Source organism: Phodopus roborovskii, unplaced genomic scaffold, assembly GCF_943737965.1.
Source record: "Phodopus roborovskii unplaced genomic scaffold, PHOROB, whole genome shotgun sequence".
Lineage (NCBI taxonomy): Eukaryota > Metazoa > Chordata > Mammalia > Rodentia > Cricetidae > Phodopus > Phodopus roborovskii.
Genome location: NW_026126480.1, coordinates 55362504 through 55382767, shown reverse-complemented (window position 1 = coordinate 55382767; position 20264 = coordinate 55362504). Strand labels below are relative to the sequence as shown.

At 46.5% G+C, this 20264-nt stretch overlaps 1 protein-coding gene and 1 pseudogene across 10 annotated transcripts; one reads left to right on the top strand and one right to left on the bottom strand.

The window, feature by feature from the left end:
- The first annotated feature begins 455 nt into the window (after positions 1 to 455).
- LOC127227829 (60S ribosomal protein L15-like) lies at positions 456 to 3002 on the top strand (annotated as a pseudogene).
- Positions 3003 to 6051: 3049 nt separating this feature from the next.
- On the bottom strand, positions 6052 to 19630 carry Sf1 (splicing factor 1). Of its 10 annotated transcripts, none has more exons than XM_051193743.1 (13): positions 19172 to 19623; positions 17547 to 17675; positions 14563 to 14638; positions 11512 to 11664; positions 11216 to 11305; positions 10703 to 10886; positions 10495 to 10610; positions 10287 to 10394; positions 9410 to 9590; positions 8877 to 9129; positions 8552 to 8611; positions 8274 to 8453; positions 6052 to 6873 (listed from the first exon to the last, which is right to left on the bottom strand). In XM_051193743.1, the coding sequence occupies exons 1-13, from the start codon at positions 19200 to 19202 to the stop codon at positions 6809 to 6811; spliced, it is 1626 nt and encodes a 541-aa protein (XP_051049700.1). In that variant the 5' UTR covers positions 19203 to 19623; the 3' UTR covers positions 6052 to 6808. The 10 variants fall into 10 exon arrangements, with proteins under 10 accessions (XP_051049700.1, XP_051049697.1, XP_051049698.1 ...); XM_051193740.1 differs by having other exon boundaries at positions 8873 to 9150; positions 19172 to 19621; XM_051193741.1 differs by having other exon boundaries at positions 8552 to 8606; positions 8877 to 9150; positions 19172 to 19621.
- Between the last annotated feature and the right edge of the window lie 634 nt (positions 19631 to 20264).

The window sequence follows — 20264 nt, the reverse complement described above, 5'->3', positions numbered from 1 at the left end:
CCTCTTGAATAAAATTCCTGCCTAGTCTACTGAGTGAGTTCCAGGACAGCCTTCAAAGCTACAGAGAAACCCTGTCTCAAAAAACCAAAATAAATAAATCCTGCTTCATCAGCTGTTGCCTACAAACTTTGACAGGACCACATAGGTCCTCAAGCTATTTCAAAGGCTACCAGTGCCTCCAGTATAGCAAGCTAACTGAGGGGGAGAACTGGGTGTTCTACTTTGAGGGCCAAGGAGTTGGATAGCTATAGGGTGCTACTGAACCGGGTTCTGGGACAGCCAAGCTGTTTCTGAGAACTTTCTGACCTCCAGCAGGCGGGGTTCTGGAGTTCCCAAACAGCTCAGTGTGTGGCCTAACCTCAAGTCTTTAAGCTAAGCTCTGCCTCTGCCCCTACCATGGGCACAGTGCCCTATTCCTGTTTCCAGGAACAAAGTTATCAAATACAAAAGCCAAGATGAAAACGGAACTTACACAGACGGTGGGAGTACAGCACCGATATTTTTCTCTATATTGTTCAGTACCAGGCAAGCACTCTACCATGGAGCTACACTCCCACCTCTACTTTCATCTTGCCAGACACATTTTAGTCTTTCATACATTTTTCAATGTTTATTAGCATTATTATGTGTAATAATGGCTTTCAATATTTTCATGCATGAATTTAATGTATTTTGATCATATTCACTCCCCAAATCTTTCTTTTATTGGTGTTTTGCCTATACATGTGACTGTATGAGTTTAGATCCTGGAGTTACAGACAGTAGTGAGGAGCTTCTTACTAGTGGCTACACTGTAGAAAATGTCCCTTCCCTCCCCCAGCAACCGTTTACCTACCCATCTTGGAGGAGTAGGGTCTTATGAATCTCTTCCCTTTTCCATGACTGGATGTTGGCAAGGGCAATCTTGTGCAGGTAATCACAGCTGCTGGGAGCTCAAGGCTGCCACAGCCATGCCATGCCCCGAAAATGTCACCCCATTCTATCCTCCAACTCCTATACTCTGTTCCCTCTTTCTCCTTGGGGTAAAACGAATATATCATTTATGACTGAGCATTCAAGTCACTTATCCTCAGCATTTTGACTAGTTAGGAATATCTGCAGTTTCCACTGTGCCCCCTCAGACCCATGCAAAATGAAGCTTATGAACTAGAGAAATGGCCCAGTAGTCAAGGAACACTGGAGCTCTTCCTGGGGACTCAGACCCCTGTCAGGCAGCTAGCTAACCACCACCTGTACTCCACCTCCAGAGGATCCAATGCCCTCTTCTGCCATCCTTGGGCAACCAAGGCACATGGCATACATGGATACACATATAAAAGTAAATAGGCTGGGCATGGTGGCACATACCTTTAATTCCAGGACTCAAGGGGTATGCAGATCTCTGTGAATTAAAGACCTCAACACTAACCTATAGCCAAAAGTATTTAGAGGGCAGTTTGATGAGACCATACAATCCATTTCACAAATTACAGTAGTCACCTCCCCAGTGGGGCCTACAACCTCCCTAACCATGAGCATTTAATTCAGCTTACATCACCAGATGTGAATTTCTTCCTGTGAAGTCTCAGGTTTCAAAGTGGTTAATTACCTCTGACATTTGTTCCTATTGCATGAGTCCATAGCTCAGTAAAATTGGTGACAATTCTTTCCCATCAGCTTGCACAGTACTTCCAGCACTACATGGCTGTCTTCCACACCCACAGCCAGCTTTTGATTTGTCATGTGACCGAGTATGTGGTACATCAACCATAGTCTTGCCATCCAGTTCTGGTGAGCAAAGAGCAGGTGTCAGTTTGTATTGTTTTAGAGCCTTCCTGATTTTTTTCTTTGTGCATGCTAGAGGTGAGGAATCCTATTCATCACTCTCCACCTGTTCCTGAGACAGGGTCTCACTGAAACTAGAGCTAGGGTGATCAGCAAGCACTCCACTCTTTCTCCTGTCCCAACAGCTAAATTAAGGGTGCATGTGTTCCTAGGATCTGAAGTCAGGCCCTTGTGCTTACATAGCAAGTTCTCTTTCCTACTGAACCACTGCAGTAAATACCAAAACACAATGGTCTGGTTCATCATAATGGTTTTTAGGCAGATTACACTACTACATAGTTCTGGCTGACTTGAAACTATATAACCTAGGTTGGCTTGGAGCTTGGGAATCCACTTGTCTCCACCTCCCAAGTGCTGGGATCAAAATCATGCACAAGCTTGGTTCATCAAATTTTAGTTTGAGAGGTAGATGGCTCAGAGGTTAAGAGCACTGGTTGTTCTTCCAGAGGTCCTGAGTTCAGTTCCCACAGCCACTTGGTGGCGCACAACCATCTATAATGAGATCTGGTGCCCTCTTCTGGCCTGCAGGAAGGACACTGTATACTGAGACAGGCCTTTTCTCTGGCAGCATCCATCAGGGAGGCAGGTGAGCCAAGGTGGGTGCATCCAGGGGCAATGGAGGAAGAAGCAGTCCAATGTGATGTGATGCGCTTTTTGCTGAGGGTCCGGTGCTGGCAATACTGCCAGCTTTGTGCTGCACAGGACTCCCCGCCCCACCCAGCTTGATTGAAGGTTGGAAGGCTGGAGTACAAGGATTCGTGTCCACCGTGGTGGCCTCAAACGCCCAGTTCCTAAGGGTGCAACTTACGGCAAGCCCGTTCATCATGGTGCTAACCAGCTAAAGTTTGCCCGAAGCCTTCAGTCTGTTGCCAGGAGAGCTAGCCGTCATTGTAGGGCTTTGAGAGTCCTCAATTCTTATTGGGTTGGTGAAGATTCCATGTATAAGTTTTTCGAGGTCATCCTCATTGATCCATTCCATAAAGCTTTAAGAAGGAACCCTGACACCCAGTGGATCACCAAACCAGTCCACAAACACACAGAAATGCATGGGCTGACATCTGCTGCCCGCAAAAGCCATGGCCTTGGAAAGGGCCACAAGTTCCACCACACTATCAGCGGCCTGGAGAAGGTGCAACACTCTGCAGCTCCACTGTTACAAACATATGCGATGTTTGTAAAATTTCATACCCAATAAACATACCCAAAAAATTTAGGACCGTCAAAAAATTTTTTTTGAGAGACTAGGTGTTGGTGGCACACACCTTTAATCCTAGCACTCCGGAGGCAGAGGCAGGTGGATGCCTGAATTCAAGGCCATTCTAATCTACAGAGCGAGTTCTAGGACAGGCTCCAAAACAATAAACACTTTCTTGAGAAACCAACAAATAAAGACAGAATCTTATGAAGCCTAGCCTAGCCTTCAACTCTGTGACCACCTTTATGACCTTCTGATCATCCTTCTCCCACCTCCTAAGTGCTAGAATTACAGTACGGGCATGTCCAGGTTTAAAAGTGGAGTGATGGGGATGATAGAAAACAGGACCTTGGGGACTTTAGCCAAAACACATGCTTCTAAGCTATTTTCAGTGTGTATGGGTGTGTGGGTCCATGTAGAGACAAGGGAACAAACAGCTCCCAGCATCCACCTCAGGAACAGTCTACCAGCTTTGAAACACAACCTCTCAGTAACCTAAACAACTTAGGCTAGATCAGCTGACCAGTGAGCTGCAGGAAATCTGTCTCCAATCTCCCCAGCACTATTAATCACACCTGGATCCATATGCCACACACACACTCCCCATGGCTTTTCGAAACAGGATTTCTCTGTAGTTTTGGGAGCTGTCCTGGAACTGGATCAGCGGACAAGGATGACCTCAAATTCAGAGATACAGGCTGGAATTAAAAGCGTGAGCCACCATTGCCCAGCTCACATTTGGATTTATTAGTTCTTTGAGGGTTTCATTTTTATCTCATATCCATCCATGCTCACCCAATTTTTTGGTACTTTTAATAAAAAAACCCACTGTGGTACTCTGAGATAATTCTCCCCCATAATCTCACAGAAGTGGCACTATTAGGTGGCTTGTACATGGCCTTGTTGGAAGAAATGTCCCTGTGAGAGTAAGCTTTGAGGTAAGAGTTGCCATGATCATGGTGTGTCTTCACAGCAATAGAAACTCTTAAGACACCACTGATAATTTATGTGACCCATATACGCTTGGTGGGTCTTATCATGTAGCCCTGGATGGCCTAAAACTTTAAAATGGCCTCAAAAATCTTCCTGATTTTACCTTCAGGTTCTGGAATTAAAGGGTCTTCACATCCAGTTGTACTGGCATTTTCAGATTTTAAGAACCAAACACAGGCCCTAATAATTGGCAGCATTTGAAGTTCTATCACTACCATTTCTTGATTTCTAGCCTGCTTCTACTGCTGTGGCCTGCACTGTCTCCAGGAGGGCTGCAGTGGCCAGAGCCTAGCTTCTTGGCAGGCATCCACCAAGAGCCAAAGCTTGTCATCCATACTACCACTCATACCTCAATTGTGGCCAACATGCTGAGGCCATGTTAAACCTGTTATCGCCAAGTCTGCTCAGTTTTGCTACACACAAAACACCTTACCCATCAAGCACAGCACACATCCTCAGACCTGTTCATCCCTGCTATCAACCCAACTCCTACCCACTCACACTTCCTTTTCTATTCCAACCCAGGGAATAGCACACAGCTAGACAGCCATGAATACAGCCCAACACACTTGAAATCATGACACGGCCAAAAGGTTGGACACCCCTGCCAAAATCTAAAGGCTACACATGCTGGTCAGACTTCCTCCTGGGCCTTTCTGGGATTCATCATTTATTCTACATATCCTTATCCTCTTTTACCCTTTGTATTTCACCCTTACTCAGGATCAGGGTAGTTTACTTCCCAGAACCCTGAAAGTGCATCTAACCCAGACTAACTTGGAGTTGTTTATGTTTCTAACCAGAAACCTGGCCTCCCTACCTGGACCAACGTTGTATACTTATCTTAGTCTCAGGAATAAAGAGACCTCAGGCTGACCTTTTCTACCTGGCATGTCCCTTGCCCAGCATCAAGGGGTGCAGCTACTGCCGCCATCATCAGAAACTGCATCAAATGAGGCACAGTCCTGACACAATAGGACTGACAGGGCCTTTTCTGCCTAAGATGCCATAGGCCAAGTGGGTGTTTCCTACCTCCTACCAGCAGGGACAAGTGCTCGCTAAAGCTGGGCCTTCAAGCTTGCTCTCTGAAACTGTAACAAAGGCTGGCAGCAGGATGAAGGGGCCACAGGAGCACACTAGACACCACCCGCAAAACCGAGGATAGCTGAGCCGTGGTTAAGTCATTTATTGATTGTATTTCTAAAACCCACATAGTGCCACTTTGCTGCTTCCAGAGCTTCAAAGAGCTAATTAACCACCCAATGAGCCTACCAGGGAAACCAAGATTGTGAGGGAAGCAATGAGGTGAAGCCAAGGTCAAAGAGGGTGGCCAGGCCCTGCCTCCACACCATAAGGATTAAGGACAAAGGGGAAAACCTTTTGTTAAGGAACTTCTAAGGGTGGGCTATAACTGCAAGAAAGCTACTGAACAGACCAGACCAGTAAAAAAATCTCTACCCAGCAACAGCTGCAGCAGCAGCCCAAAAGACCTGGCTGGCTGTTACAAAGGGAGAATTCTGAGGTGCCATCTAAGTATTATTTACCACCCAAAATAGAACAGACTGCAGAAGACCCTATGCAGAAATGCCCACTTAGGACAAGGGCACCATGTTTCACCCCCAGCACTCCCCCTAAAGCCTGCAGTGCTGACAGGCTGAGAGCCACCAGCAGTGAAAGAAAAAGCCACTTGGCGGTTTTAATTTTAGCAGCTCTATGCCTGACAAGCAGGATTAGTTGGCCTGACCTTTAGTGTTGCTGCCTCCCCAGGCCCAGGTCTTTAAGTCAGGTGGCAGCCAGTAGACACTAACCTTAACTGGAGCTCATCAAATGTGGAAGTCAGAGCCAAGAAAACGCCTTCAAAATGAGAGACCACTTAGATGTGGAGTGAGCCTAATGCTCAGTTACATCAAATAGAAACAGGGTAAGGGCTGAAACCACCCCACACATGGGCCAGGTGTTAAACAAGATAGGTAAGGGGAACTTTGGTATTATTGCTGGTGGGGAAAAGGAGATTTAGAAAAAAAAAACAAACAGAACCGGAAAACCACACTGCTCTTTTATTCAATGGAACATCCCCCCCCACTTTAGCGCAGTGTTGAATCAAACACCGAATAAAAGCCCCGAGAAATTTCTGTAGATAAACCAGTGAAAAGAACGCGCATTACACATTATTGTCAACATAATCACTCCATGAAGAGGGAAGGGGGCAAAGAAGCAGAACAAAGAACATGGGGCACAAGCCCCAGACACTGCAAAACATCTGGACGTCTGGGGTCAAAATAAAACAAAAAAGAAGCTTTCCAGGAAGGAGAGAAGCAAATGGCATCTGCAGCAGCTTAGGTGATCAGGAGACTCCAGGCTGTCAGGCAGACCTATGGTGGCTTGGGCTGTCTCACTGCTGGCAGCAGTGCAGGAAGATTAACCCTTTCTAGCAATGTCAAAATTCTCAAGATGGCAAAAAATAAACACAGGACTCACCCCCACAACCCCAAGCAGGACATTAATGGTGAAAGTCTGCGCCTAAACCATTTGCTCCTCTCTCCTTGGGAAAAGAGAAATAAATGGAGACAAGGTAAAGTATTCTATCTGCAGCAGAAGACCGGGGAGAGCATCTCCTTGGACGGAGTCTGAAGAAAGGAAAAGATAAGGAAATAACAAAGGAAAAAGATAAAAATTAATAAAATTTCACGATATGGAGCCAGCGTGTTCCGATTCCGTCCACAAAAATAACTCAGGCTGCTTTGCCGAACCATCCTGTCCACCAAGGGCGCTGCTGAGGCTGTCTGCCTGGAAGGGTCACCAATGGGCGCGGAAAGTCCTCACTCTCATGGCTCGGGCCATCGCTGATGCGGGGAGGGATCCTGGTGGCCCGGTTTGGGGAGAGGCAAAGGGAGTTGGGTGAGGAGAGAAGAAGACAAAGACACTCGATGCTACAGGGCGCCAGGAGAGCCCAAACTGGCGCCCTTACTATACCACTTGCCCATTCCCAAGCGAGTCCACAGTCACTTGGCCCAGCCCAGTGCGTGCACACACACACATGCGTGCACACACAATCACATGCGTGCATCCCAATGTCTGGCTCCATATGGTGAGGTTCGGCGTGTGTTTAAACGAGACCAACTCTCTATGTATATAATATATATTTTCTTAAAAAAAAAAAAAAAAAAAAACAAGTCTAGTTCTGTGGTGGAGGCGGTGGGGGAGCTGGAGGCATCCCGAAGGGCGGCATGCCCGCCACCCCCATGCCCATCATGGTGACAAAGTTAGAAGGGTCCATGGGAGGCGGAGGAGGGGGGGGTGGGGCATACATCATGCCGGCGGAACCAGGTGGCGGAGGCGGCGGAGGGGGAGGGGCCCCGGGCGGCAGAGGCGGCTGGACCCCGGGGGGCAGGGGCACCATAGTGGGGTTGCCTTGCATCTGAGGGGCTCCTGGAGAAGCTGCGGCAGCCGCCTGCTGCTGTTGCCATGGCGGGATGGACCCTGTGCCAGCGCTCGTGGTGGTAGTCGTCGTATCTGGGGTAGTAAAGAAGCCCAAGGTCACACGCGCGGGGGGTACACCGCGGCTCTCTGCGGCTGCTGCCTTGGGATGGGGGTCGAGGGGCGCCTGCTCCTTGCTTGGCATGCGGTACGGTGGTGGGGGCGGGCGGGCAGGGCTGTTCTCGTGATGGGAGTGGAGGGGTGGGCAGGACTACCCTGGGGTCAGCCTCATGGTCTCTGGGCTTAACAAATTAAGCCCTTTGTCACCAATGCCCCTGGAGGGGCTAAGGGGAAAGTACCAGACACAAGAACCGGCTTTGATGTCCCTCCGCCCAGCCGCCGCCACCACCGAACGGCACATTCAACCTCAAGCCCACAGCTGCTCTCTCCCCATTGACCCCTTGTCTCTGCAGTCTCTCAGGCCCAATCACAGCCCCCTCCAGAACATGCATGCACCATCCCACTCTGACTCCGCGCACAAGGCACGGCCATACCAGCAGCTCATTCAGTAGCTTAGCCTGGACTTCTAGTGCTCTATCTACAATAGCAGGCTCCCCTCCAGACCTCCCAAGTCTCTCCCAAACACAACCACACCAAACATCAGCTCTCCTCCCCAAGACATTCCTTTGGGCCAGGCAGCCTGGCCTCCACCCCACTGCCCTTACTGAGACCACAGTCTCCTCACCCAAGGTGTCTCCAGCCCATGTAAGATATGAGGTTCTCGTTCCTCTCAGCCCCAACCCACATCCCACCCACCCCCACAAGCCCAACATATTCCACTCACTTTGCTGCCATGGCAAGGGGGTGCTGGAAGCCATACTGCTGCTGGGCGGAGGGGGTGGTGGAGGCTGCTGCTGCTGCTGCTGCCATGGAGGAAGAGGACCAGAGGGAGGAGGCGGGGGCTGCCCACTGGGAGGTGGCGGAGGAGGTGGCATCATGCCCATAGGTGGCGGCGGCATCATACCTGCAGGCAAACAGTTAGGCTTTAGAGAATTGGACACCTAAGCTAGAGCCTCCATTCACTCCTAGCCCTAGACAGAAATCCCGAGTGAGTAGCATTACCTTTTCCTTGATGCAGGCGATAGACCCCAGAGCCCACAGGCGTACTTCCCAGGTACTGATCTTGATGGAAGGAAAGAGCAGGGACTTAGCAGGTCATTTGAACTGGCAAGGCGAGACACCCCCAATAAATAGCTTTCTCAGTTACAAACCTTTGAGTAACCTCCCAAAAGTTCTGCCGTAATAACCTGTAAGCCTTCCCTCATAGAAGCTACTCCATAAGCCTAGGCCTCAGCAAGATTCAGAGCACTGGCTTACAACTCAGCCACTTGGTATGAGCCTACCCACCCCCACAAACCCCAAGGTTTCTGGTCTGACACTTACTTACCCATTGGAGGAGGGCCATGGTGTCCAGGTGGGTGGGGGCCCTGGTTCATCGGCGGTGGTGGTGGCTGCATCCAAGGTGGTGGTGGTCCATTTGGGTTGTGCTGCATGGGATGTCCACCATGCCCACCTGTCAGGCTGGGTAATGGGTGTGGAAAGCTGTGGGGGCCACCTCCAGGCCCACCAGGACCACCTCCATGCATGCCATGGTAAGGCCGATTCTCTGAAGGACCAGAATTCATCCAGGGTGGGCGACTCTGCGTTGTAGACATGAGAGACTACATGAGAGCATTTCCTGCCAATGTCCATGTCTGCTCCCCCTGGTGGCAACATTGTTCTTCTGATTATGTCAGAGGACCAGAGAACACAAGGACAGGATTCTCCCATATTGAGACTCCACAAAGGCCAGACATCCCAGAAGAACAATGTTGCCAGCTACATTCACCTGTAAGCTTTACCCCAGACCTTTGGCCAAAGCTCCTAGACTCTGCAGAAGAGAATGGGGGAGCTAGACCAGAGAATTGTCCCAGGGCTCACCGGTGGTGGTGGGTTGCTGGCAGGAGCAGCAGGTCTTGGTGCACTGGCCAGGGGTGTGGTAGCAGGTCCAGAGGTAGAGCCCACAGATGCAGGGACAGGAGCCTCCCCTAGCTCAGCCATAAGGGACAAATATTCCTTATCCATCCGTGCCTTATCCTGGGCTGACTGAGGGTCGCCAGGCCTAAAGTAAGGTTAGAAATACAAAGGAGAAAATACTCAAGAAAGCTTTAATTCAGTTTGAATGTGTATCCCCTTTCTAATCCTTCACTGGAAATGGTTCTCTACTGTCAGCCACAGTCAAGGTCCTAGAACAGAAGTGACCAACCACCATACCAGACCCTCACCTCTCATTTTTACCAAATCCTACCTCTATGGGCTGGAGAAGATGGGTAAGCAGTTAACAACAAAGAACCTGAGTTCAATTCCCAAAACTCACATGGCAGCTTACAACTGCCCCTAACTTCAAATCTAGGGGTTCTAAAACCCTCTTCTAATCTCCACAGCCACCAAGGCACAAGAAAAACCCAATCTAAAAAAGACAAAATTCTACCTCTGTCTTCCCTGTTTGAGAGAAGAGAATTTTTATGTAAGATCTAGAGAAACAAACTATATCCATCTCCTCCTAAAAAAGGCCATATGGAAATAAAACCCCTTAATCTTAACAAATCCTAGCAGTGAACATGAATTAATATTGTACCCAATAGAAATAGTTATAGCCAGAGAGTAAGCTTCTGGACAAGATAACAACAGGAGGCTCTAAGTTTCTTCTAGTAAAGACTCTTAAGTTTAAAATTCACAACACCCAGCCACATCCCAGTATGGAAAGGAGAATCCTCAAGACCAGTGGGCTGCCATTTCAACAGGAGCCAGGTCTCACCTCTGAAATTTGCAATCGGAAGCAATGTGGCCAGCCCCTCCACACTTGGTACATACAGTTGTATTGGTAATGCTGCGGGTCTCTGAGCTCTGCCAAGGTCTTAAGATCCTGTTGAGGTAGAAAAATGAATTCAAAGACCTGTAGAGACCACCTTTCCACTTCAATGTTCTTTAGGTTTCTACACAGTCTTCTCAACATTACCACTGACCTGTTATCATCTTCCCGTAGAGTGCCATTCAAGCGAGCCAACTCTCGAAGCTGCATCTTCCGTAGATCATTCTGGTCCTCTGGGGTTTCAATACCTTGCTTCAGGATGTTTCTGATCTATTAAAACACACCAGCAGTTAGTTGTGAAAGTGCCTGGGGCCATCACCTAGGTTTCCAGCAAGAAGCCTCTTTCTGGGTTCACCACACACCTGTTCTACTGCCTTTTTGACATTCTCCATTGTATTAGCAGTAACCAGAGCATGAAGAGGTTCATCCTCCCCTGGCAACATTTGACCATCTTTGCGCCCAACTTTCCCTTCTTTCACAGATCCTTTCCCCCGTATCATGATCTTGGCATTGCATTCCTTCTCAATGTTCTTCAGGGTGTTCCCTCTGAAAGGCAGAAAAGAGTGTTTATACATTCAGTACAAATTCTTATCTCAGAGTAAAAACACTGGGCTGAGTAGTCATTGGTGGAAAACTACAAAATGCAGAGCACCAAGATTCCCCCAACAAGGACTCTTGTTAAGAATTCCACATTAAAGTCAGCAGCGTCATCTCAAGATTTTACTTCTCTACAAAAAATGAAGATGGGGGGTGAGGGGAGGAGAGGAACACAATTCACTCAAAATACCACACCAAAACCCAAACACAATTAAAATCTAAAACCTTGAAGGTAGGGAAGGTAAAGCAATGAATGTCATGGATTAGTTATTACTCACCTGGGTCCAATTAAGAGACCCACAAAATTGATTTCTGGATATTCATCTTGGGGGATCATTACTTTATCGCTCACACGTGTTGCTGGAGGCCTAAGGAAGAAAAAGACTGTCACCATCTCAATTTCTGGGAGGTAGTACACATAACCTAAGTTCTTCTACAATTAATCAAGGATATACATGTGAGAATTATGATGGATAATTTGGCCAAATGGTTAAGTAGTAAGCCAGAACTGTCCCAGCATGTCACATATGATCTGAACGTGTCCTTGTCCCAAACCACCTGTGACTCTGCTTACTTGTAATCTGCAGGTGGCTTAAAGTCCGGGTTGAGAGCGACCATCTCTGTGATGAGCGTATGTCGCTCCTCTTCAAGCTTTTTGCGGGTACGGAACTCTCGAGTATTAAGCCGCTTCCCCTCGCTGTTGTAGATTGGCTCAGGGGAAGGGGACCTGTGGGAGACAGATCCTCATTACTGCTCTGCCCCCAACTCCCCTTGCTCCCATATGGACTATAACAAGTCTCCCCAGCCCTCTGCCTCTCAGATCCTAACAAAACTCTTCGGAGGAACCGACCATAACGTGTGCTATTCAAGATCGTGTGGAATGGGGGAGATGGAAGCTGACTTAACATTAAGCAATGTGGGGTATATGTGAGAAAAGGAAAAATTCTTTCACTCCTAAAATTGACTGAGGAATGGTCCATTAAAGGGAAACCTTTGGACCGCAACTGGCAAGAACAGTTATCATCCTCTGGAGGCTTCTTGCCAAATTATTCTTTCTTTTGAAAAAATGTATAATAACCCAACTTGATGAACCACAGAATCACGAGTTTAGGAGGTGAACTGTCTTATTAGGAAGGAAGAGCACCTGTACCCCTGCCACATAGTGAACACAAAAGCTCGTTCACCCAAAGCAGCTGGGACTCAAGCTACTACAGCTACTTAGCCCCCACAATGGAGAGAAATGGTGCAAGGCTTCGTCTCTGCTTTTCCTTCAATGGCCTGGCTGGCTGTTCGAGGTGGGAAGTCTGGGTAGAGAAAACCGTTAAAAGTGCTAAGCAGCTTCTGCAAGAGGCTGCAAATGCAGATTTAGTCAAACACTTGTCTAAGGTCTGAACATGCCAACAGCAAGGGGATCTACAATTCTCCACCAGGGTTTACAAGTCCAGAAAGCAGAAATTTCTCTCTCATTTTTAAGGAGTAAAATGCTGATGCTACAAGCAAAAAATAAAAATAAAAATATTATATATATATACATATACATACATATATATATATATATATATATATATATATATATGATAAAATGGTCAGTTTACCACAGCTTGATTTTGCGGTAACAAAAAAGAGAAGTTATACTCCCAGAATTCTGAGTTAAGATTACAAAAAGGACCATAGCTTGATACTCTGTATAAAATTTAGTAGCAGCTGCAAGAAGGGAAGAGACCGTGTGGATCAGGTTATTTTAAAAAACATCCTGAAAAGTAGTCCCGACTCCTACACCCTTGGTTTAGTTGAGATAATTGTGCCTAGTTGGAGAGCAAGAACTGAACTCGCCTGCTCCCACTGTCTTCAGCCTAAAGGGAACCATGTCATACCAGGTTACACACACGATGAAATAAAAGGTCAGGTTTGTTCATGGCTAATGACGGCTAAATGATACCTCCGTTTCTAGCATCTGTATGAACTGTTAGCATAATCCAACCATAGTAAACACAAGCCAAATGTCCCCAGCTCATTAGACTGTCATCTTACACATTTAACTCTACAACAGATTTTAAAACATTTTAATTGTGCAAGTTAAGCAACATCAAAATAGCAGAAAGTGGCTTAATTTTGAAATACATCTTAAGAAATCATCTTAGTAAGGTAAGGAACTCATGTATTTCCCTCCAACCTGGGCTTAAAAGCAAAAGCAGTAAGGCATTAGGGCCTCTTTCAAAATTGAGCATATACAAGGAGGAAAAACCCTGCTCTGGTTTTACTCATTTCTAGCATGCCCACCCCATTGCTATCTAGATTTGAAATGTTTCTGGCTAAATACCAAATTGTACCAGAACCAAATTGGCCTTTTAAAGGCTTTATAACCATTTAACCTCTTCTCAAACTGTGGAAGTGAAAAGCAAAAGCTAGCAATCTAGAGGTTAGACTGGCCGGACTTCTTCACCTAGAAGAGGCATCAGAGACATCAACTGCACTCTAATCCCAGTTCTCCAGGAAGCAAACAAGGTTTGTTAAAAGCTCAACCTTTGGAGGAATTGCCTGGTAACCTGTAGACATACCATTAAAGGGGAAAAGGCCAAAAAGGCACTAAACAGTTGTGGTCTATAACCTACTATGTAAATCTTTAAAAACAAAAAATAAAAATCTTCAAATCAAAAAATAAATATAAAACACAACTTTCCAATCAAAATCTACATGTAAAAAAAAAACACACTTGATAAGCAAAAGGTCAATATGGATAAATCATTAAGTTCGTTTGTTTCATGGCAAGGGGCTGCAGAAGTGTGTGCAACTTGTAAAGCCATTACCAGGATAACAAAAGCCAGAAATACTTTCAAAGCAATCTTTTCAACTATACTACATGCACTAAGGAAGATTTCAGTGGAAGCTTATTGTCAATTAAATGACCAGACATTAGCTGTTCAAAGGTCTATCTGACAATACAATTCCACTTAAAAAGTTCCTCTCTCACATGAACTTTAACTTTTCAGAGGCGAGAGAAATTATAAACTGAAATGACATGACCACAGCTGTTTGAAGCCCATGTTCCCTTTAAAAAAGGAAAAAGTAATTTAGGGGTTGGTTGCTTGCCTTTCCCTCCCAAAACCTGCAGGCAATGGCCAAGGCTGAAAATTAATTGGCAACGAAGGAAATTGGTTAGAAATCTCCTGATTTTAAAACAATCTCAAAACCACAAGCAGGTAAGACTTCAACAAGCTTGGCCTGCTCAAATTCAGTGATGGTTAAAAATACTCTCAAATCCCTGCATAATATATACCATGAGAAAAACTTTCCCCTGTGCTTTCAGCCAAAGCAGCCAGTGAAAAGGCAAGTCAGTGGCCACCCCTCTCTGTCCCTAGGGGTAGGTAAATTTTCAAGTTAAAATCTACATGCTTACCAATTAGAAACCAGTTGTCCATTTTCCTTTAACTTATTCTCCCATTAAATACCATTCCAACTTTTCTAACTGTTGACTGAGCATACAATCTGCTAAACCCTGGTTAGACAGAATACCAGTTGTCTTAACTAGGATTTAATGAACTGACACAATATGTTGCCACCAGTAAAAACATATTGAGAAAAAGGTAAAATCGTTACTGTCAGCTGGTTAAAACTGTTTCCCAACCTGTCCTCAGGGTTAGGGGGGATGCCCAGGTCTCCTGTGCGCAGTTTACGAGTCAGGTCTTCTATCTGTAGTTGCACTGGAAGAAACCAGGTTAGGAAAGAAAAAAAGGATGGAAAAAAGACAATGTTACCAAAAAACATCTCAAATCTCAATAACAAGCATGAAGAACTCGGAGACTTTGAAAGGGATGACTGATCAGTGACACACTGAGGCAAAAACCCCCAACCACCTAGCAGCAGGAGTCCATTTACATCTACAGTTAATTTTCACTTCAAAATGGTTATCACTTAAGGAAGCAAACAGTTTGTTGGAAGAGGGGTTAGCAGTTAAGACTGTTCACTACAGCTTACGATTGCAATTATCAGGAGGTATATATTCACCTCTTCCCTTCCCCACCAACACTTGCTTACAACTAGCATCCTGAACCAACATCATTTAAGATATCACCAGTACCTGGTTCCCAAACTCAGGGCAAGACTTAAGCTTCTATTTCTTTAATATTAAACACAGCCCAAAATTACTCAATTAATATGGGACAACAAAAAAATAGTTGAGCAAAGACCATCTTCATTAAGACCAGGTTTAACTCTTTAAGCCAGACATTTAATAAGCAATGCAACGTCTTACAAGTTCATATACTTTTTGTACAAGCAGACTTGTACTAGAAGTCCCCCAATACCTGCAGTGTTTACTTAAAATACTGAACAAATCACACACCTTTATGAACCAATAGGCCTAAGTTAGATTCTGTAAGTTTTTGTTTTCCTTTATCTTTTTGTTTGTTTATTTGTTGAAACAGGGTATTTCTGTATAGCCCTGACTGTCCTGGAATTTGCTCTGTAGACCAGGCTGGCCTCCAACTCAAGAGATCCACTTGCCTCAGCCTCTAGAGCACTGGGTTTAAAAGATGTGCCCCACCACTGCCAGGTTTGTTTTTGGTTGTTTGAGTTAGGGTCTCAAAAACAGCTATCTTGGAACTCACTATGTAGACCAAGCTGACCTAGAACTCAGAGATCACCTGTTCCTGCCTCCCCAGTGATTGGGTAAAAGGGATGCACTGCAACTACTACACCTGGCTATGAGTTTATTTTCAGACTGATGTGGGGAGGTGTATAAAAGATGGAAAATGAGGGTCAAGAAGAATGCATGAGCTTTAAAGTTTGAAATGACATGAGATGAGGGTTTCACTAAAAGCTTCCAGTAACTCATGGGAAATGTAACAGCAGGATAACAGACAGAGTGGATACTTCAAAATGGTGTGTAACTACCTATCCTATATCTTTATCATGCCCCAGGTTTCTGAGCAGGTAGGGAGGGCATGGCTTACTTATAATTAGGATCAGTGCATTAGAACTACAGATAATTATAGTTCTAATAACTCTAATTTTAAAGTATTTCTCACAGGGGTATACAATGCTAAAAACACTAAGTAAAAGAAAATTGAATAGTGAGAGATACTGAGGACATCTGGACAAGTATATACCATGGGACATAGTTGCTTTCCAAACTCCTTTACTCCAAAGCAAGTTCTAGCTTTACAGTCAGACTTAAATTAAGCTCAGGAACTTCAGATGAACAGTAACTACCACAGCTATTCTTAATAGTGGGATCTAACTTGAATACCTAGAACTAAATAAACAATAAAAAGCTATTATCTCCCATGAAGCAAAGAACTTGTAATTAGCCTCAAACTCTGAGTCTACCTACTTTGATGAAAGATTTAAATAGTCTTTAGGGGCTTAAGTGCATTAACAAGGCCTCTAGAGGAAGAGAAAGACAGTTATAAAGTAATAAGTGTTTCTTAGATTCTGTGTTCTTGGGCCATGACACCACTAGGGAAATTTTACAAGGTTGGAAGGTCCAACACTGGTCTAATGACACCTAAGAGTTGGGGGTAAGAGTAAACAGCAACAGTGAGAAAAAGTAGTATTAGTAGTACTGTGAGAAGCAGACAATTCCAACGCCTTAAAATTCTCAGCAATCTAAAACCAGGAAATGAAGACTCTCCAGATTTAACCACATTGGTCCTGAAGCTGTGTTTGTGAAGGTCACAGCTTCATGGATCCACTAGGTTTCTGCCCAAAGAGGATGTTTATTTGGTTAGTTGAAATGTTTATCAAGTGTACTTTGAGACAGCTGAACAAATATATAATTTGTATTAATGACCTTGGTTTCTAAGTAATTTTGAGGTTTGATTTCAATTCAACTGTGGATAGTAACTTAATATTTTTTAAAATACAGCCACCACCTCATTTCAAATCAAACAGCAAACCCTTCCCAGCAGAGTTCTTTAGTGGTAAATTATAAGAGCCTTCTTTTTTTTTCTTTTTAAGGCAGGGTTTCTCTGTAGCTTTGGAGCCTGTCCTGGAACTTGCTTTGTAGATCAGACCCTCCAGTCTCTGCCTCCGGAGTGCTGGGCTTAATGGCGTGCTCCACCACTGCCCAGCTAGCTAAGAGCTTTCAATTTTAAGATAGCTCTCTATAAAGACCAAGCAAAAGATGCTGAAGGGAAGGATTAAGTTCAACAAAATAGTAAAAATGGGTGAGCTGTAAATACTTTCAGAGCCACTTTTTGATTGAAATGTTTTGTAACCTTAAAAAAAAAAAAAGCAAAACCACATTTAAGGAAAGGGAACCATGACATTATGGTGAAAGGCCATGCTACAAAAAAGGCACCTGGTTTACAATACCTGCAGTGTTCTCCTGGGGCCTGTCCAGAGAGGCAGATAGCATGCACCTCATTCATGAGCAAAAGCAGCTGAGAAGTAGGCTGCTTAGTAAGGCCTATGTGCTGCTGAGAGCAGGCCCAAACAAGCTACAAACCTAGGACTGGCCAAGCAAATCACAGTTTATGCCAAAGGTATAAAAAGCACACCTGATCACACCTTGTCCCAAGACTAAAACCTCAGATTTTTAATAGATTTTTCACTCAGAATAAGCAGTCACAAACTGAAAATGCACCTGGATGCAGAACATCTATTTACCTATATAAGCTCTTTCTTGTTCTCGAGTCAGTCCAGGGGGGATAACCGTGGGCATGCCTGGAATCACTGTCTTCTGTTCCATTGTATCTTGGTTCCAGCGGCTCCTCTTCCTCTTCTTACTTGGAAAGTCTAAAGACAGACAGAGTCAGGAGGAAACATGAACCATGAGAGTGACTACCAACAGGTAGTTCATGACAATTAAGACTAAAACAGAAATCCGCCTAAATTTTAAAAGGAATCTCAGAGGTCAAAGAAGAAAACAAGCAGACACTAAAAGGTATCTGGTCCTGTCAGAAGAGTTAATGAATACTTCACAATTATATTCGTTTTTTCCTCTTGAGGTGCTGGGAACACCCAGGTCATTCATTGCAAATGCTAGGTAAGGGTTCTACACTACTCAGGAACACCTATTCTTTTGTAGTTCTGTTTTGTTTGAGACAAGGTCTCCATAGAGCCCTGGCTGTCCTTGAACTATGTAGAACAGGATTGGCCTCAATCCACCTGCCTTCTGTCCTCCCATCTCTATTAGGATTAAAGGCATGAGCCACTGCACCCTTGCTTCCAATTCTTAAATAGAAACCCAGAGTAGAAGTGCTAATGAGATACACATCAATTCTGAACGCTCTAAACAGCAGTAAAGTTAGACAATCCTATCTACAAAGTAGCAGGAGACTAGCTCCAAGAGGACACAGCAGCCAAAACTCTTCCTACATTATCACTAAGTGAAATTTCCCATGCTTCAGTAAGACCATGCTCACACATGGCAAGACGAGCATCCTGACCAGTGGACACCTGCCATCAGATTCTTCCCTACATTTACCACACAAGGTTTTTCTACTTCTCAGATTACAGGCCAGGGGAAAAGCCTTTTAAATCAGCACGGGGAAAGAGATTACTCAAAACCTTCTAGAAAACAAAAGGAGATAAACAGCCTTAAAAACATCACTAGGAGCCTTTCAATCTGGCCTTACTGCAAAACAGGAGATACTCTTGACACGGGATTGGTCTCCCTTCCAGGTTCCTAAAATCATAAGAGTAGCCACTCACACCACATCATACGTGAACCTTTTTACACTCTCCTGTCCACAACAGCTCAAGGGGCAACAGGTGGCCTCTTCAAGCAAACAGAATTGCGCCACAAAGCCTGAACGCCTCATTGCGTCTGCGCAATGGCCGCTTCCTCCCGCCCTTCTTCCTCTCGGAGGGCGCATGCGCACTCGAAGGCTCCAAAACCAGGCCGCGCGTACCCTGAGGCGCGTCCGCCCGGACCTCCCGTGCACGCGCGCGCGTCCTTGCCGCGTGAAACCTCGGTCGCTTGCCTCTCCGCCGGCCGGTCCGGTCCGCGCGACGCCTCCCGCGCTCTATCGGCCCGACTCACCTCCGCCGCCGCCAGACGGGCCCGGCTGCTGGTCCTGGCGCGGAGGCTAACTCGCTAGAGGAGGGGCGGCGCGGGGGCGGCTGCTGTGGCGGGTTCGAGAATGGGGGCGGCAGCGCCGCTAAGGAGAAGGCCGCCGTCAGGGCCCCCAGCGATCCCACCGGCGCGGAAGGCCCGAGCGCCAGCAGGCCCAGCTCGAAGCGGCCTGTGGGCCCAGGAAGCGGGGGAAGGCCTGGCAGGCCCAGCTTACCCAGCGGCGTGGCGTTCGCTCCGGTCGCCATGGCGCCCCAGGGGACCGGCACCAGCGGTTTCTCGTCCTCGGCGGCGGCTTCTCCTTCGCGAACCTTCCGGGGGGGAGGGGACCCGACTACGCTGCCGAGGAGCGCGGGGAGCCAGTCCTCTCACGCGGCGGGCGGCGGCGGCGCCAGACGCACAAAGAGGGAGGAGAGAGGATGCCGCGGGGGCGGTCTGAGGGCGGCGGGACCGAGGCCTGGATTGGGCCGGCCCAAGGTGAGGTCGGAGTCAGCGGCCTCCGATTGGTGGAGCGCTAGCCCTTTCCAATACGTGTCGGGATTGGCCGAACCGTTAGGCCGGGCGACGAAATGGCGGCGGGGCCGGGTGAGCAGGGAGGTGTCGCAGCGCGCACTTCATTTGTTACTGCGCGGACTGAGCTCCGAGGCCGGAGAGGCGGGGAGTAAGGTGGGGCAAAGTCTATGACGTAGGGCGAACGGCTAGCTCATTGGCTGGAGGTGATGGCGTTCAGCTCCTCGGCGTCGTAACGCCGCAGGATTGGCTGAAACGACTCCCCTCCCCAGGGACGAGTTGCTCGGGAATCGAGAAACCCCGGAGGAGAATCCGGAACGCAGATCGGGGAAGGCGGAGAGCAGGAGGTGCGCATGCGTCGTCAAGCCAAACGGCCTCTGCCACCCCCCTTCTCCAGCCGGTCGGGAGCGGAAGCCGTAAGTGACGTTGGTCATTGTGCCAGAGGTAACCAGGAACCGCGGGGGAATGGGCGGGGTCGAGTGAATGAACCGGATACGTTGGTAGCGCAGGTAGAAAATAACTTCCTGTTTTCTTTAAAAAAAAAAAAAAAATTCAGTTACGGAATAGGGTGTTTTTTGTTTGTGGTTTGGTTCTTGCTTTGGGTCTTGATTTGCTTTTTTTTTTTCTCTTCGAGAAGTTTCTCTGCGTAGCCTTGGCTGTCCTGGAACTCACTTTAGACTAGGCCTGCTTCTGTTTAAACCCAGCTCTACGGTAGCAGAGGCAGGCTGATTTTTGTTTTTTTGGTGTGTTTTTTTTTTTTTTTTTTTTTTTTCGAGACAGGGTTTCTCTGTGTAGCTTTG